Below are 19334 nucleotides of genomic sequence, written 5' to 3'. Positions count from 1 at the left end.
TGGCGGGGTTGGGGCAATCATGGTACCTACTTGTGTAGAGCGGCCACACCACAAAACACACCCTCGCCGCTCAGAGCAGAGTCCACATGCGTTCTTCTCAGTGGCAGTTCACTGGCCCCTGAAACCCGGCTCAGGGGTCCGCCTACAGACTCAAGTGGTTCTTGCCCTGACGACAACAGTGAGTGTCAGGAAAGCCTTCAGCTGCCCAGGAAGACGGCGAAGGGAAGGGGAGGAGCAGAGCAGCCGGGAGTCGAGTGAGCGAGTCTCGGTGCACAGAGTGGGCGCAGCGACAAAGGGCGCCAGCGAAGATGTGACTGAACTCCGATGCCAGCTCACCTGCTCTGTTAGAGGACAGGACACGGAGGGTGGCACTTGGCATCAGCTAGAAGAGAGTGAGTCAAAAACAGAAACCAAGAGGATCAGTCAGAGGGCAACGAAGAAACTCAATGATGCTGTTAACTTACATGCTCCCTGAAACTTTAGAGAGAAAAACAGAAAGTATTTTAAAAGTTAGATGAAGAAAATCGAATGCATGATGCACTTGCGGTTCAAGTCAAAGTCTGCACCCGGAGCAGCACCCCAGTGTGAAGGCACAGGCGGGGGCGAGGCTCAAAAGCTCCGGCTGCAACTCAACGCGCCTGAAGTACAAGGGCATGAAACGCAACTTGCAGAAAACCCATGGCGTAGAAAATATACTGCTTAGAAGCAGGGAGGAGCCTCCCAGGGTGAGTGAAGATATCAAGCTTGGACCTCAGAACCGTAACTCCTGTGGAAAGATGACCCAAGACCTGGGGAAAGCAAAGATGGGTCAGAGGTGAGTCAGCGCCCCTGAGAAAACAGCTCAGGAAGGTTTGTTGGTGGTTTTAGACTGAGAGAAAGAAAGCTCAGTCATCTTTAAGAAAAAAATTGCGCCCTGGCGGGTTTGGCTCAGTGGTTGGCGCATCGGCCCTTGGGCCAATGAGTCACGGGTTTGATTCCAGTCAATGGCACGTACCTCGGTTGCGGTTCAACCCTGGCCCTGGTCAGGTCGTGAGGGAGGCAACCTGTCGCTGTGTCTCTCTCACATCGACGTTTCTCTCCCTCCTTCCCACTCTATCTGAAGATAAATAGAAAAATCCTCAGGTGAGGACTAAAAACAATAAAAAATTGCTCACAAGTAAAAATGGCTGAATTCGAGTTTGAAATTGCACCTTTTTCCAGGCCCCTTTGCGCCTGCTATTCTGCTCAGCCCAGGGCAGCACCCAAAAAGGCCATGCATCACATTAGCCATCTGTGTTGGATCCTCTGACATCTGGGGCTCGCTGCCCTTGGGCAGGCCGTTCCTTCCAGGGCCGGCCAGTTCTTAGAGACAGCGCATGCCCAGCCTCTGTGTGCGCCGAAACGAAGCCCCTCCCACCCACCTCCTCAGCAGGCTTTCACGGAACCTCACCCGCTGGGCCACCATCTCCTGCACTAATCACTCCAGAACCAGGTATCAGACAACTAGAGTGGATCTGAAACCTGCTTACTCTGCCTCACCCACTTCTCCTGGAAACCACCAGACAGGCCCTGCCCGTGATTTCCCTCCATCCCTCTGCCTCCTGAGGGACCCTTCTCCAGGTGGCCCTGCGTGCGCGGCGCGTCCCCTCCACTTGGGAACCATAACAAACTACCTTTTCAGTGTGATCGTGTCCTAATCTGTTGGCCTCACAACACCTGAGAAATAAAACCTGTATTGAAAACGGGTCAGGACATCCCCTGCGTCATCAGGTCGCCACGCCAGCATCATCAGGCTGCGAGGGCTCAGGGACACCGCGTGGTGAGCAGGGTCGGCTCAGATTTCCGGCAGCCAAGCCCTCAACACGTATAAGCACAGAAGGACATCTGATGTGTCTTCTCTCCTTAAGTGAGCTCCACTTTGATGCTGCGTTTGCTCGCATTCGAGTTTTAATAATTGTAATTTCTAACATACTGTTTCCAGAATATAGATGGCTTTAACGTAACTCTAGGAATATGTCATTTCCAGTTCACTGTACCACCTGGAACTGTAGGTATTATATTTTAACTGAATTAATTGGTCCAACTATTAAAACATAATTGAAATTTGACATGAGCAGGAAGAGACCTTTGAAACACTAAACTCATTTCTACATCCTGTGAGCTGTAATAAGCAGTGTGTACAATAACCTCGTATTTACAGTATTTCAATAAATGTTGATTGGTTTAAAAAAACAAGAAAGAAACCAAAAAAAAAAAAAAAAAACCCAATCAATGACAACCACACCCCAGCTAACTTGTTAGCATTTTTATTCATTTATTAACTCATCGATGAACTATGAGGACCTGACATTTGGGAAAGCATCTGCCCCTTATTTTGTTTCCCTTTTAACCGCTGTGCTGTGGTTTATAAAATTCTTTGCAGAGTAAACATTTCTAAATTTTATGTAGCCAAAATGAAATATCCTCGCACGGCACAAACCTGCCAAACAACACAAATATCACAAATATCTCATTTAATTCTCAAGACAAGACCTCAAGTGAGCATTATGTCCAATTTACAAAAAAAAAAAAAACAAAAAAAACACACAGCTTGCCAGGTTCAGTAACCTGGGAAAGAATAGGAGCCAGAATTGAAACCTGGGGGTACCCAAATCCAAAACTCCTGGCTTTTCACCTGCCACCCAGTTTCCAAGGAAGAATGATTAATACTGCCATCCGAGTCGGTGTCACCAGCAGGGAGAAGAGTCTTTTCCATTTACAGCCCAGGCCGGGCCCTTCGTGGGTGTACCTGAGGGCCTGCCTCCTGCTCACGTGGCTGCAGCCTCCCCCTTCAGGAAGGCTCCGCATTCAATACGCTGTTACGGGACAATGTGGAAAGCAACAGAGTTGGATTCCTACCTCCTTCCTTACACACCAAAATGAATGTCAAACTGTCAAAAACTGGAGGAAAAAATTTTTTAAAGAGGTGAATATTATTAAAATCTTAAAGTGAAGAAGATTTAATGGGACATGCAACACACAAAAAAAATTAAGGTAAAAATCCAATAACCCTGACCATATAAAATTTGATTAAAACGTCTGTTAAGTAAAAGAGCAAGCAAACAAATAAACAAAAAAATGAATGGAAGTGTGGAAAAATATCTCTAACACACTGGCCCTAATATAAAAAGTGCTCTTACAAATAAATAAGAAAAGGGTTAAAAATGGGTAAACCACATGGAACACAAAAGGGTTAGAAATAACCAAATAAAATGTGAAATATATTCAACAAAATTGAGGAAATGAAATATTAAAACAGGAATACTTTATATGTTCCCCACTAATGACCAAGGTTAAAGAGCACGAACAAAGCACAGAAAACAGGCATTCTTCATTCAGTCAAAAAAGTTACATGTGCCAGACGCTGTGTTAGGACTAACAGTGAACAAGGTACTCAAGGTGTCTGCCCTCAAGATTATATTCCATCCCTAGCTGGGTTGCTCAGTTGGTTGGAGTGTCGTCCTGTACACCAAAAAGGTTGTGGGTTCTGTTCCCAGTCAGGGCACACACCTAGGTTGCAGGTTCGACCCCCACCCCCCTCAGGTTATATACAGGAGGCAATCGATCAATGTTTCTTTGTTTCTCTCTCTCTTTCTCTAAAAATCAATAAAAAACATATCCTCGGGTAAGGATTTTTTAAAAAGTTTATATTCCAGTCGTGGTAGAGATGGGGAATAGATAATAAGAGAGGAGAAAATAAACAATTATTCAAATAATTATTGTTTATAAAAGTACAAATTGGTACAACTCTTTTACAGAGCAACATGGCAGCATCTATCGAAATGTTGTGCTAGCAATTCTACTTCTCGATGTTTATCCTGCAGAGATGTCCACTCCTGCTTAGCACAAAGCTGTGGGTCCAAAGACGCCCACTGGGGTGCCAGGTGCAATAATGAAAACATGGAAACAAGCCTAATGTTCCGCAAGGGAACAAGCAATACAACATCCATGCAGTGAGTCACATGTAACTAGCAAGGGTCAGCTTCGGTTTATTTTTGTAACGCACCCACGTGCAAAGGCTTTGAGGATATTTTGTTGGACAAAATAAAAACAAGTTGCTAAACAGTATATATAATACAATCCCATTTCTCTTAAAAAAAGAGGCACACATTTCTACAAGTATCTGTGTATGTGTGTCTATATAAAATTAGATATATGTAGGTTAATGTATGACTATACAATTAGACATATGGGTTAATATACGACTAAGCAAAATCTCAGAACTGCAGTTAGAAGAAGCTTTCTGGAACACAAATGTATGTGCTATCTGGCTACTCTGTTTTACAATAGTATGCGCTACTTTTACACGGGGGGGCGGGGGGGACAGTGAGGGAGAAAGCATTTTTAAAAGAGTAATGCATTTCAGGGTCATTTGGTTTAGTTAGTTTATATCCCAAACTTCAGGCTAAAAATTAATCTGGAAAGAAAACTTCAGCTGTGGAGAAAGGATAAAGTAACTCATCCTTTGCCTCATTCCTTCAATTCAAAGTCACTAATATAACTGGGGAGAAGGGAAGATATAAGTATAAACTGACTATTTGCCAGACATTCATTATTCACTTAATTCCCAAGGCAACACACAAAATTTAATTGTCCCAATTCCAGATAAATGGAAGCTCCGAAAGATTTCCCCCCAGCAGAAGCTGGTAAAAATAAATAAATGAATACAAAGCTGGGCTCTGCCTGGGTTCTAAGCAGGGAAGACAAAGCTCCCGGCCTGGATCTCTTATCTCCTGGCCATGCCCTCAGGTCACTGTGGGTGGAGAGACTGAAGGGTGGGAGTGGGGTAGGGGCAGCTGATTATGTTTTTTCTTCAAGGAGGCATTTTCTAGCCCCTCCCCGTCCTGGTCCTCGCCCCTGGAGGTCCCTTACACACCGCCTCAGAGTTGCCTACTCAAGGAAGGGCCCAGCCTAGGATCCTGCCGGTGGGAAGTCCTAAGCAAAGTTTGCGCAGTGGCCTACACATATTTCCTCATTTCATACACACAGTAGCACCGACTCCACAGGAACTGTCTTTCCTCTGTTTTACTGGTGAGGAACTGGAGAAACTGAGGGGTAAGTGACTTGGCTCAAGGGGCTGCCCAGTGACTCAGCAAGGCAGCTGGAGATCTGGCCATCTGGTCTACCACTGCATCCACATCATTCACGTTGCTTGTGTTCCAAACCCTCGGTCCTGAATGACAGGGCTCTTTGGGTAGACAGTGTGCCCAGCTGCACGGCCACCACCCAACCTGCCTTTGCACGTGGCTCTTCTCTCTTCTCACTGAACTACCCACTCCTTCGGACAGGAAGTGTTTCCATGAATAAATGAAAGTAAGAGTCCTCCAGCAATTCATGACCACGTTTAAGATTTGAGAGTTGCTGTGGTAGGAAATACCAAAGTTTTCTCCATTACAAGCCATTTTTGCAAAGTTGTGTCTTATCTCAAAGCCGGAATTTACTACACAGATCGCCTGGGGTTCTCTTTCCTCTGTTCTCCATGCTCCTCCCCCACCTCCCTCCATCCCTTCCCCCGGCTCCCGCCTGCCTTCAGGGAAAATCTGTCCACTTGACCTTTGGCCACTGACAGAGCTGATCTGGAAGTTTTCAGACCCACATGCACCAGCTTTCACCCCTTCCCTTGGGTTCCATTTCGGAGGAAGAGGACAAACTTTGTTTTCAAACCCTTTCACCATGTCCCCGATCAGCCACCCTGCTTGGGGCCAGGAAATCAGGTCTAACGCTCCTGGCCCAGGCCACCCTGGACACCGCATTAAGAAGCGGGCATCCAGTGGCTGAAATGACTTTTTGATTTAGAGACACAGCGGAGAACCTCAAACAAGGAGCACAGCGTGGGATGGCCTCGCGGGCAGCCTGCAGCATCACAGGGCCAGCGCCGTACACATTACCTCTTCAGAGCAAACTTTTCAACTAACCGAACAGCTGTGACTGATGTGTCAAAATTGTTTTTTAATTGAACCGTTGCCTGTGTCATAGGACACAGAAGTATAGGCTACTTTATTTATTTTAATCTGAGGATAGTTATCCATTTAGCTTCAGAAAGAGTGGGAGGGAGGGAGAGACAGAGACAGAGGCACTCATGTGAGAGCAACAAGTTGACTGGCGGAGGATGAACCGCAACCGAGGTACATGCCCTTGGCTGGAATCGAACCCGAGACTCTCTGGTGGGCCGGCGGGCCGATGCTCCAACGGCTGAGCCAGACTGGCCAGGGCTACAGGCTACTTTAAATAAAGTATGCTGAAAAAGATGTCCAGGACAGCATAGTGATTGATACTAGCTACAGAAAGAGAGGAATAAAATAAATTACACCTAATTTTTAATTTTCCTGAATATTCATAGAGCACCTACTATCAAGGCACCAAGCTTAATGCTGGGGACATAATGTTAAAAAACATATACATACAAATATATCTACAGGCTCTGCCCTCACAGAGTTTCATTCTATTACAGGAGACAGCACTAAAATAACCACGCTGGGTGTTTTCTTCCAGTAGTCATGACAATATTCTGTTACAAACAGCACAAGGAGAGAATAAAATAGTATGCAGACATAGTAAGCGATGTCTCAAAGGCTTTAATAATGGCACAAAATGTTAGTACAAGAATAGAATTTAATAAAAGCAAGAAACAATTTTATAAAGTATATGATCCCATAAATGTTTCTAAAAGGTATAGAAGGAAAAGTAAATGGTTGCACAATCCATTTATAAGAATAACTGAAGCCCTGGCCAGTTTGGCTCAGCAGTTAGAACACTGGCCCTCTGAACGAAGTCTCAGGTTCGATTCCCATAAAGGGCATGTACCTCAACCTTCAGATGCAGGTTCAATCCCCGGCCCTGGCTGAGTGGGAGGCAACCAATGGATGTCTCTCTCTCACATTCATGTCGGTCTGTCCCTCCCTCCCTCCCTCCCTTCCACTCTATCTAAAAATCAACGGGAAAATATCTCTGGGTGAGGATTTTAAAAAAGAAAGAATAATTGGGAATGGCTAAGACAGTTTTTGAAAGGAACATCTACTCCCAAATAGGGAAATATTTATTTCAAGCTATAATCAATAGTTCAATTAGAAATGGGGTGAGAAGCAGTTAATCTCAGGGGTACAGGGCAGATACCTATACAAATATAAACTAATACTTTAGAATATGGTTTTTCAAATGTTTTAGAAGCGGCATTTTTTTATTTAATTTAATTTTTTCACAGTCCAAGTGCATTTTATTGCCAATCCGACTCCAGTACAAAAAGCACTAAACTCCAAGCCGGGAGCTGGGTCCTTGCACGCGTCCCGGCACAGCTGGCACCGACGGCGGGGACGAGCGGCGTTTCGAACCAGTAAGAAAGGGGGACGCAAATAATAACTAGTAGGTTATCTATGTAGAAAATTAAACAAACTTAGAACTTTACATCACATCATAAACTCCAAGGGTAGCATAACATAAACCTCACTGGTAATGCTGGAGAAAACACATACAGTTTATGTAGTAATAATTCAGAATATCAAGTGTCAAATTAAGTTTCCCCCAAAATTCCGATGTTAAAATTTAAAAACTATGAAATAAAATTTGGAAAACTACTAAACTGATTTGGGGTGCGCAGGCATTCTAAGCATAAAATAAAAACCATATGAAAGACAAAAAGTTGAGCCCTGGCTGGTTGGTTTGGCTCAGCGGTTAGAGCATCGACCTGCGGACCAGAGAGTCCCAGGTTCGGTTCCCGCTAGAGGCACGTACCAAAAAAAAAGACAAAAAGTTGACAACAGACATTTAAAATAAATTTCAACACAGGAAAAAAAGTCATGACATATATCCCACACCATGAATATAGTGATCACACAAAAAAAACAGTTCAGTGGCCGGCAAGCAGCAGGGGAAGCGTCTGCAATGCACACGTATGTGTGTCTTACAGTCACCAAGATATAAACATCCTGCAGCAAAATGTGCAAAGGACATGAGCAAAACTGATGGAGAAATTAAAAAGATCAGTAAACATATTTAAAAATATTCAACCATATTAGCAATGATAGAAAAGCTACTTTAAAATTAAATTCTATGTTTCACTAATCAGATGGAAAATGACATGATCCACTAGTGGTACTCGCTGCAGAGAAGGCAACTTGGTAAAAGTATCAAAAGCCTTATTCAAACCCTTTGATCCAATCATTTTAATTCTACTTCTAAGGTATGTCTCTAAAAACAAACAACCAGCATTTCACACAAAGGCAACAACTGAAAAGTAAGTGTCCATATCATGAATCTGGACAGGCAGCAACTGTAAAATGCAATACTATACAGCCAGTACAAAAACTGAAGTCCTCAAAGCATTTTAATGACATGAGAGAATTTCACAAACAGCCCTGGCTGGGTGGCCAGTTGGTTGGAGCACCATCCCAAGGTTGTGGGTTCGATTCCCGGTCAGGGCACATACCCAGGTTGCAGGTTTGATCCCGGGTTGGGGATTAATGTTTCTCTCTCACATCGATCTCTCTCTTTCTTTCTCTCTCTCTCAAATCAATAAAAACATATCCTTGGGTAAAAATTAAAAAGAAAAAGAAAAGTTCACAAATACAATAAATTAAGAAAGTGGGGGATGCATGTCTGTAACAGGATCGTAACTGTAAAAATGTATATACAAATATGTAGAACAAGGTTAGCAGTGGTTCTCAGGTATGATTAGCAATTTCCATTTTATTTTTCTTTTTATTTTCCTCCTTATACTTTTCTAAATCATCTCCAAAATTTTAATGAATATGTATTATTTTAATAACCAGGGAGATGTCGCCTAGAAATATCTAACATAAACACACCAAGTTATCACAAGACGGTAAGACCATGAGGCAACTCTTCTTCCCTCTCTTCTTACTTATCCACATTGAGCAAAAGATGAACTCTTCAAAAGACCCGGTATGTTGACTGCTGGACACTGTTCAAAGTTGACTAAGGCAGGTGGGGGGTCAGGCAAAGGCCTCACAGATGCTGGGGAGGCGGGTGCACCCGGCAGGGCCTCAGACCACTCACTCCTCAGCACCTCAGAAAGGAGCCAAGAACAAGAACCGCCTCGGGCTCTGGCCATTTTAGAGCATTGGCCCTCGGACCAAAGATTAGAGGGTTCGATTCCAGTCAAGGGCACGTACCTCAGTTGCACTTTGTCTCCAACTGGTTGGGGTCGTGCATGTCCCTCTCACATCGATGCTTCTCTCTCTCTCTCTCCCTCCCTTCCACTCTATCTGACATAAATGGAAAAGTATCCTCGGGTGAGGATTAAAATAAAAAAGAACCGCCTCGGAGTGCAATGCTCTGCAAACAACATCCCATTTCTTCACATTTAGGGAGAGAGAGAAGCAACTGCTGAAGGTGCACAACAAGCTGTGACCTCCTATAAAGAGAAAGGGAAATGGCCAAAGCCATTCCACAAACCAGCACAGACACAGGCCATTCCACAAACCGGCACAGACACACAGGCCATTCCACAACCGGCACACACGCAGGCCATTCCACAAACCAGCACACACGCAGGCCATTCCACAAACCAGCACAGACACACAGGCCATTCCACAACCGGCACACACGCAGGCCATTCCACACACCGGCACACACGCAGGCCATTCCACAAACCAGCACAGACACAGGACATTCCACAAACCAGCACAGACACACAGGCCATTCCACAACCGGCACACACACAGGCCATTCCACAAACCAGCACAGACACAGGACATTCCACAAACCAGCACAGACACACAGGCCATTCCACAACCGGCACACACACAGGCCATTCCACACACCGGCACACACGCAGGCCATTCCACAAACCAGCACACACGCAGGCCATTCCACAAACCAGCACAGACACACAGGCCATTCCACAACCGGCACACACGCAGGCCATTCCACAAACCGGCACAGACACACAGGCCATTCCACACACCGGCACACACACAGGCCATTCCACAAACCAGCACAGACACACAGGCCATTCCACACACCGGCACACACACAGGCCATTCCACAAACCGGCACACACACACAGGCCATTCCACAAACTGGCACACACACAGGCCATTCCACAAACCGGCACACACACACAGGCCATTCCACAAACCAGCACACACACAGGCCATTCCACAAACCGGCACACACACAGGGCATCTTCCTCAGGCCACGTCACCGCCAGCAATGGCCACCTCGGCAGCTGGAGCACAGACCTCTGGGCCTGAGCCAGGTGCCCAGGTGCTGACGGAGCTCGCCTGTGACTCACTGAGGCCCAGAGCCATCCACAGGGGTGAGCCTGCCCTTCCACTGGGCCGTGTCAGCAGCCGGGAAGGCTGTTCCATTCAGGGGCACCTGCTGGTTCTGAGCTGGCTCCCGGGCCCACAGCTGGTGAGTGCCGCAGTCGGGGAGAACTTGATGGTCAGGTCGGACTTCTGCCCACCGCTGGCTTCCCAAATTGAGCTCCACAGAAAGGAGCAGCCTGCTGGCACCCTGCAGCTCCCCTGCGACCCCAACCCCACAGAAGCTGCTGTGCCCTGCCCCTCTGCTCCGCCCACGTAACCTGGGGGGCAGTTAACACACTTAGGCAACTCAGGAAGGATGGGCAATAAACCCATTCACATAGTCACATAGAAACCACAAAAATGCCACCTGTCAGGGCACTGACCCACTCTCCTGATAAAGAGTCAGAAATTAGAAGCCACTACTGTATCAGGCACTTCACATACCTTCATTCTTTTAAACATCACAAAATTAAACTTCCCATTTCACACACGAAAATACTGAGGTTCAGAGAAAAAGAAAAGGCGGCGTGAAGCCCCAGAGCCCAGGCCATTCCTCTGAGGGCGCAGCGAGCCCTTGTCCCCGGCACAGGGGACTCCTGTCCGCAGTGTGCAACAGCCCCCACGCCAGCTTTCCCGCCGCTGCAGACTGGGCGCACCAGCCCTGCCTCAGGGTGCCGGGAAAGGACAGCAGCGTGGGCACAGCGGACAGTGATCACGACAACGGCTGCAGTCACAGCCTCTGCGTGTAGAGGGCCTGTGCAAGGAACGGTACCCATATTTGGCCTGAGTCGCAACAGAGTTGATGTGTCCATTTTTCAGATGAAAACACTGAGGGGCTCAGCGAAGTCCCACAGCTAGGAAATGGAAGCCATCTGACACCACAGCCTCCTTCCTGACCCCCACCTCTCCCGCTGTGACAAGGTCAAGCAGCTCAGATAGGTGGTTTGGGTCCACTGCCCTTCCTCTGCGCGGTCTCCCAGCCCCTGGGCCCTGCCCTGGCTTCGGGCTCTGGCCACTACCTTGGTTGAGGTAGGTCAGTGTCTCTTCGTGCAGCTTCACGGCCGGGGACGTGGCAGCGCACAGCACGTACTGCAGGGGTGGCAGGCGGGCCTCATTCTCCGGGGACAGCTGGGGGTCCTCCTGCTTGAAGACGGGCAGAGCGAGCACATCCCTGCAAACGCAGAGGCAGCGGTCAGGAGCGGTGCCCAGGAGCCCTGTCTGCAAAGACAGAGCCACGCGGGAGGCGGGTGCAGACCAGGTCCCCAAGGGCTGCTCGGCAAGGCCCAGGTCAGTGTGCTGGCCCAGCCCCCGCCTCCTCACAGCACAACTCCTCCAGAGAGAGCAAACCAGCCTGTGACGCTTCTGCTTCCTCTCAGCGACCCCCCAAGAGATCTAGTCAATCAAGCCATTAATGAGGTAAAAATGCAAAGTCACCTAAGAGCCACAAATCACGGAGCTCTCTGTGACAACGGGACTCCGGCAACGGCGTGGACCGCAGACATTGTATGCTTTCCACCCACAAGAAAGACATTACAAAGTCTTGCTTTTAGAATAAGACTCTGAACAAATATTTTAATTGCTTAAATAAACTATTCTATTTATTGGCCACTTCTCAGAATAATACAACCCTGTCCTTGGGGCTCTGTAAGCTATGTAAATACAGAAACTGTTTGCTTCACTCACACAAGCTGAGACACCCCCACCCTTCTAAAAATAAAAAGGACAGCTGACCCATGACCCCTAGGTTAAGGGTCATACTAATATCTCCTAAAAACAAACCAAGAAGAAAGGACCTTGGTTTCCATTGTTTTCTTATCCAAATGGAAAATGGTTAAGATGCTCAAAGATTCTTTTCCTCCACTGTTGAACCAAACTCCCCACCATAACCAAAAACCCAGCCTCCCGCCAGCCTATGCCTGGAGAACTGTTTCGAGGCGTTTTGAAATGCCCTTGCAAGTTAAAAAAAGAAATCCTTGAGAACATGAATGACCTGTGGGCAGGAGGGACCCGGTTACGGCCTCTACATTATGAGCAGCAGGAAAACAGCTGCCAAAAAGTGCCAGTGCCCTTATCTTGATAACCCTCCTCCCTCTGTGTGTCCAGGGTCATGAATCAGATTCGCTGAGCCCACTTCACTGTATAAACAGCAGTCACTGGTACAATCTGTTCCTCATACAACACCATAAACGCATGTCTTTAAAACACAAACCCAGCACACACCCCAACAACGTCTAACAATTCTCAGAAGAAAAAGTCAGGCTGGAGCACACCTGGAATACCTCCCGTGGGTGCACCTCCCCTGCCACGGTCCGTGGCCCAAAGACCACAGCACACTGCTGGCTTGGCTCCCCCCACACCGACCTTTCTTCCACCGGGCTGAGCACGGTCCCAGCCCAAGTGCTGACCTAGGAACAGAGGAGAAGCAGGCAGGCCTGCTCACCTGGGAATCGCATGATTTCATGTTTGCCCAAACCATATTAAGGTAGTAATCCATGAGCTGCTGCCTTTAAATAAAAAAAGGGGGTGGGGGGTGGATAAGAACCATCACTCAACAGTAACTTGTTTCAAGCCTGGCATCCTTATTTGCCAAGGAATAGAAGTCACGAGAACACCAAATAGAAAAAGCAAAGAAGGGAGTAAAGGCCAGCACCGTGGTAAGGTCGAGCAACTTGGCAACAGTTCTACAGTGAGGAGACAACCAAAAAACAAAATAAAAAAGACGAGACCTTCACTCGAGAGTTGGGGGACAAGGGACATATTCACTGACCCCCCACCTCGGCCTTCATTGAGATCAACTTCTACAAGGTGAAACCCTCAGCTTCCAAGAAGTTAAAAAAAAAAAAAAAAAAAAAAAAAAGGCATGAACCAAGTGCTTTTTTTCTCCATGGACACAAAATGACCCCAGAAACCAATATGGCTTTATGGCACCTTTACCCCAACTCAATACCCAAGTGCAATACCAAAATCCTGAAAGGTATCTCAGGTACTCCACAGACAAATTTCCAGCTCAGCAGCAGAAGCACCTCCCAGGCAAGGAAAATTGTTCCCGAATAGGATGACATTTTAGGTATCCAGGAAGTTTTAAATACTCACCCTCCATTCAAGGTCACCTTCAAAATCATTTTTAAGGTATGGCACACTAACCGGCCACAAACTAAAACTTAGACAAAGCTACACCTGAAACTGCATCATGCAGTATAATAAAAATGTTGTAACATTTTGTATACATGAATGGACATTTAATCTTCTGCCACGGATTAACATCTGCCCGGTGGGCTTCCGGCGTCCCCCAGGGCAGCTCCCCTCTGGTGACATCACCAAGGTCTGCAGGGAGGCAGGCCATCAGTCCTCAACTAAGACCCCTAGACTTATGCCATCTCTTATTACTCTGGCCATGAAGAAAAAACAGCGGACACATCAACTCAATCATTCCTTCACCTGCTGGAAAGGGAAGGGTGTCTTCAAGGAGAACTATTGTCAAATTATCTATCAGAAACCAGGATTTAAAAATAACGTGTACCGCCCTGGCCAGTTTGGTTCAGCGGTTAGAGTGTCGGCCTGAGGTCCTGAGAGACCCGGGTTCGGTTCCCGCTAAGGGCGCGTACCTCGGTTGCAGTTTGTCCCCGGCCCTGGTCGGTTGTGCGGGTGGCAGCCACTCGATGTGTTCCTTTCACATCGATGTTTCTCTCTCTCTCTCTGTTCCTCTCTCCCCCTTCCGCTCTATCTGAACAAAAAATAGAAAAATGTCCTCGGGTGAGGATAAAAAAACAAAAAAAAAAATAACGTGTACCATTAAATCTGGGTGGAAACTTTTGGACGGGAAAAAAGGCCTTCCCGTGGCTCTCACTTCGGGGCTGCCAGTGCCAGCGACTCTCGGCCTCACGATTCACTTTCTCTGAGCCGGTACCAAATGCCATTTGGGTTAAATTGGGCACATTTTGTAAACTGTGTCTAGGATGGAAATAAAAACTGGCTAAAGCTGGTTCAGGTGAGTTCAGAAAAGTGAAATGATTGCTCATTAATACCCAGCCGGCAGCAGAACAGTGGCCAACAATCCTCCAGGGATGGACGCTAACGGGGTCCTTCCGGGGAGAGCACGGAACTTTGCAAACAGGCAGGACTTACTTTCCCCTTTGAAGAGCGCTACTCAGATCCCTGAAGCCGCAGCAAGGTTTCCATCAAGGGCAAGAAACACGCGGGCCTCGGGCCAACGCGCGCAAGACCACCTGGAGCGAGGGGGCACGAGTCCCGCCCGGGCCGCCCCCACCGGGGCCGAGGCTGAGGTGCAGGTCAGCGCTCGCGCCCTCGGCCGGGCCAAGGACACCGGTGAGGGCACGAAGCTCGGAGAGGGGCCGGGCGGAGAGGCAAGGAGCAGGGGACTAGACTCCCCGGGGGCAGGCAACACCCCAACACCAGCGGGAAGGAGACGGAGGACCAGGGCGCACTTGCGCTGGCTGCGGCCAGCAGGTGTGCGCCCCACGCCCGCCGGGGGTCGTCAGCAGAGGCGCCCCGGGTACCAGGCTCTGCACGCCGGGCCCTCACCACCGCGCGTCCGGTCCCACCGGCGTCCGTCTGGCCGTCCCGGGCGGGACTCTGGGCTGCTGTCTCAGTCCGCAGAGGGCAGGGAGCGCGGAATCGGGGCGCAGCGAGGGCCCCAAGCTCCCCTACCTGCACCGGACGTGCGACAGCGCCTCGCCCGCGACCCCGGCCCGAGCCCTTACCGCAGGTAGCTGCTGGAGCTGTGCTGGTTGTAGTGCTCGGGCTGCGTGTGCCAGAACAGCATGGCTGGAGCTCCCGCCCGCACGGCCGGCGTGCAGCTCCGACGCAGGCCGCGCCTACCGCGCACGGTCACCTGGAAGAGCCCTCTCCGGGACGCGGTGCCGGCCGGCCCGGCGACTTTATGGACGGCCCAGGGGGCGGGGCTGGCCGAACCCTGCCCCCAGGCCCTGCCTCCGCACCTGGCAGGACCGCACCCGCGCGCCCTTCCCCGGAGCAAAGGCGCCTCCGGTGCGCCCGAGGGACCGGAGGGGGCGGCGCTGCCGCGGATCCCGAGGGTGGGGCTCAGGTGACCCTCGCACACCCACTCCGCGCTCGCCCGCGGCTCTAAGCGCAGGGCTGGTCCCCAGAGAGGCACTGAGGTGGAGAGGCGGCTCTGAGCCTGGATGTCAGGGACCAAGATCCAGGCAACTTCTGCTCAGTCCCTTGCTCCAGTTTATTCATAGCACGTCACGCTCTGAAGTCGTCGCGTTCTTATGTTTGCGTGTGTGTTGATTGTCGGCAAGGCCTGGACTCTAATTCACCCTGTTACCCCCACTGCCTGGAAAAGTGCTTGGGACTTTGTAAGTGCTCCATGAGTATTTGTTGAGTAAATATGGAACAAGGAACGCGTCAAGGGAGTATCAGAGTCACCTGGAGGAGGTGACATTGAGCAGCGGAAACATCTCTGTGACCATCTGGAGGGAAAGTGGTTCCAGGCAGAGGCAACAGTAAATCGCCAAAGCCCGGAGGCAGACCTGCCCAGGCGTGGCGGGGGCGGGTGACCAAAGGAGAGCTGGGGATGAGAAGAGAGAGGTAGGCAGGTCGGATCGCAGAGGGCCTAGCAGACCCTGCAAGGAGCTGGCATTATATTCTATGTGTTTTAAACAAAGGAGTTGCATATCTGATTTGCTTTTGGGAAAGATCAATCTGGAAGGAATGTGTACAGTGGGTCCTAGTGGGGAGTCAGTTAGGAGAGAGTGGGGGTCAAACAACCATAACCCACACCCGAGTTCTGTCCCTGAGTGTTAATCAAACGAAATGAAGTCCGGTAGAGACCTGGGCCCAGGATTCCCAGCTCCCCCTCTGTCCCCTCAGCTCCCCTCCCTCTAGCCACAGCTGACAAACCATTTACCTGAGCAGCTCTTGGGGACCACCACCTCCCCACTGCCTTTCTGCCCCATGAGGAAAAAATGTGCCCCTCGGGTTCCCCTTCAAGGAAGGACTGTCGCACTAGCCACAGGGAACACTGCAAGCAGCCAGCCCTCAGGCACCAGCCGCTGCAGGGACAGCCTCTGCTTCTGAGAGCCAGTTTTGAGACCAGAGTATACAAGTCTGGCCTCTCTCCTGACAGGCGGCTTTCGCCCCAGGACTCCTCATGGACCAGCTGAAGCTATCGGGAAGACGGGGACTCTCAGTCGGGTCCGGCTTCTTCTCATCCCTTGCACAGGTGTTAATCTCTGGGGGACTTGCTAATAAACACCTTACACACGAACATTTGTTTCAGGGTCCATGACAAGCACAGTATCTAAATGGGAGGTACTCTGGGGGTGGTGTGGAAGGAGCATGCCCTTTCCTGGACTCTTTCCCCCTGTGCCAGGCGTGGCAGTGGGCCCTGGGGCGCAAGCTTGCAGTCTGCCTGGAGTCTCAGGCCAGGGGGTTGCAGCAGCTGCAGTGCAGCGTGGTCAGGGAAGGAGAGGCTGCTCTGGGTGTACGAAAGAGGGCTTTGGAGCTCCGGACACTCTCCCCAGTAAAGTGATGTCTCCTGATGGATGGGTAGGTGGGAGTTAGGCCGATCTGTGGAGTGGGGGGAGGGGAGGGTCTCCCGCTGAGTCCCCAGCACCAGCAGAAGCCTGGAAGAAGGGCACTGAACATGGGAAACGGGTTGCAGTAGCTCAGATGTGGGCTTACCGGCTGGCTCTGTGAGGATGGGTGATGTTGGGTGGGGTAAATTGACTGTATGCTAGTTCCCCATCGAGAGGTGGCATGTATTTCTCCTCCCCACTCCCATTTGGATGGCCCCGTGACTTGCTTTGACCCGTGAGTGCTGCGGAAGTGATGTCTCTGTTCCAGGATGGCCCCTCGGAGGCTGGGAAGCTGCTGCCTCACTCACCATGCAGACTCTAACCGCCTCGGTGGACAGCAAGGCCGGCCGGCCCGGCCCCCTGCTCAGGGATCATCTGAGATGCGCCAGTGGGTCTGCTCCAGCAGAGGCCGTGTGGAACAGGCGTCCCCCGAGCCCCGGTGGTTATAGCTACATGGTTATGGGATGGTTTGTTGTATGCCAATGGAGAAATGATATCCTGGGCCATCTGAGCCCCCATTTGGCCTTTGCTTCAGGGTTGTGAAGCAGCTCAGGGTCAGGTGAGTGTAGCCTCTCGGGACTATTAATTCTCTGTATATTTTAGGCGACTGGATACCTTCTCTCCTTTCCTAGATTTGACCCTCTTGAGAATAGGATTTAACAGTGCCCACAGAGCCTTCATCTGAGTCACGCACTAACGCACCCTGCCTTTGACTCCTTGATGTTGCAAGGCACAGTGAGACCCAGGGACTTCCAGTCCAGTGAGGAGGAGGAGAGAGGTGTGCAGGCAATGGCCTGCCAGGCCCTCCTTTGATTTCATAAGTATCCACCATTTACTTACACTAGAATATTGACTGTTACTCTGTGCAGGCAATGGGCCGCACACTGGAATCTCCCGGTGCTGAGAAGTACTCACATCACCCCATCTTACAGATGAGAAAACTGAGGCCATATCTGAGAGCTCAGGGTCTGTCTCTTTGGCTACCATCAGTTTCTGCCCTGCAGCTTTCAACCTTCTCTGCACAGGGCTGGATAAATGTCCTGCGGCAGGAGGAGTGTCTTCTGCCAGGGAGCAGCCCGGGACTCCACAGGCCCTGGGGATTCCGCTGCTCTGGGAGAAGGCCACAGTGAAGACTGGCACCACCGCCTGATGCCCGAGAGGGTGGGGTTTCTGTTTTTTGTTTTAGTTTTGCTGGTCTGACTTCCTTTTGTTGTTGTTGTTTTGTTGTTGTTGTTGTTTCGATACATAAACCTATGGTAAGGATAAATTATAAGCTTGTCGGTATCATGAGTGGATTTTCTCTTTGGCAGAGTAGTAGCTAAATCACAGGCAGGAGCTTGGAGTCAGCAAGGTTTCCTTCAAAGTAGGAATTAGTGTGGTGAGCTTTAAAAATTTTTTTTTATATTGATTAGAGAGAGAGAGAGAGAGAGAGAAACACCAGTGAGAGAGAACATACACTGGCCGCCTCCTGCACACCCCCCACTGGGGATCAGGCCCACAACCTGGGCATGTGCCCTGACCGGGAATCAAACCAGTGACCTCCTGGTGCATTGGGTCGACGCTCAACCACTGAGCCACGGCAGCTGGGCAGTGTGGGAGGCTTTTAATGAGGGCTGTGTGCATTGGTGCTGCCCTGTTCTGAGAGATGGGCTCCGTTCTCAGGGTCTCCTCCGCACAGAGGCCACCGGGGACACCCAGTACCGCTTCCTTCAGTCCCGTTTTTGTGTGCCAACCCTTTCTTTGTCTGCCTCTGGGTGGGCGACAACTCCATCCCAACGCAGACTGGTGATCTGGCTGAAAGGTGCTCCTCTACTTAGGCATTTGCAGATTTACTGTTTCCCTCTCTGTCCTGCCTGTGCTCTTGCCTCGGGCCATGACCTTTGCTGGGACATAAGATGTCACGAGAAAATGAAGACAGCTGCTGAGTCTTCAGGTCTCCACTCTGATGTTTATCAGCGTCCCTCTCGGTCTTCTTCTATTTTTTCTTCTTCACCTTCCATTTGGTGGGCACTGAGGCTGCCCTCTCTCTTCCTCCTTGTCCTTATTGTCCTCCCGAACCCCAACACCCCAGGCCCACAGGGTGCCACCTGCCCCTTGGGCAGCCCAAGACCTGCAGCCGCCAAGCCAAGAGGATGGTTTCGACAGATGAACAGGAGTTTAAGGGCAAAGGTGGGAGGGAAAAGCCTGTATAAATAAGTTTATCACAGTATTGTTTATAATGGCAAAAATTGGACACAGATGAAATGTCCATCAACAGAAGGCTAGAAACCTCGGCTGTGGTCTGTCACCCGATGGAATCCTCTACAAGCATGAAAACGAGTTCAAGCCACCTGGATGAACTCACAGACAAGGCTGAGCAAAGATGAGTGAGTTGTAGATTACACACTGTATGATATGCTTTGTGATAAGGGTTAGAAACGTACAACACAATACTAACTACTGTGCAAGGGCTCTTACATGTGCGGCCAGGAAGTGATAAGTGCGGTAC

General features: G+C 49.7%; 1 protein-coding gene across 1 annotated transcript in view; it reads right to left on the bottom strand.

Annotated features, from left to right (window-relative positions):
• Nucleotides 1-15069, bottom strand: part of TFCP2L1 (transcription factor CP2 like 1) — a 51519-nt gene extending 36450 nt beyond the window's left edge. The window contains exons 1-2 of the mRNA XM_036254680.1: nt 15008-15069; nt 11306-11457 (exon numbers count right to left, since the gene is read on the bottom strand). Of these exons, the coding sequence (XP_036110573.1) occupies nt 11306-11457; nt 15008-15069 (214 nt within the window). The remainder of the gene's footprint in view (nt 1-11305; nt 11458-15007) is intronic.
• Between the last annotated feature and the right edge of the window lie 4265 nt (nt 15070-19334).

This window comes from Molossus molossus, unplaced genomic scaffold (assembly GCF_014108415.1).
Source record: "Molossus molossus isolate mMolMol1 unplaced genomic scaffold, mMolMol1.p scaffold_m16_p_11, whole genome shotgun sequence".
Classification (NCBI taxonomy): domain Eukaryota; kingdom Metazoa; phylum Chordata; class Mammalia; order Chiroptera; family Molossidae; genus Molossus; species Molossus molossus.
Note: the sequence above shows the minus strand (reverse complement) of the source record. Positions and strands in the feature narration are given on the sequence as shown.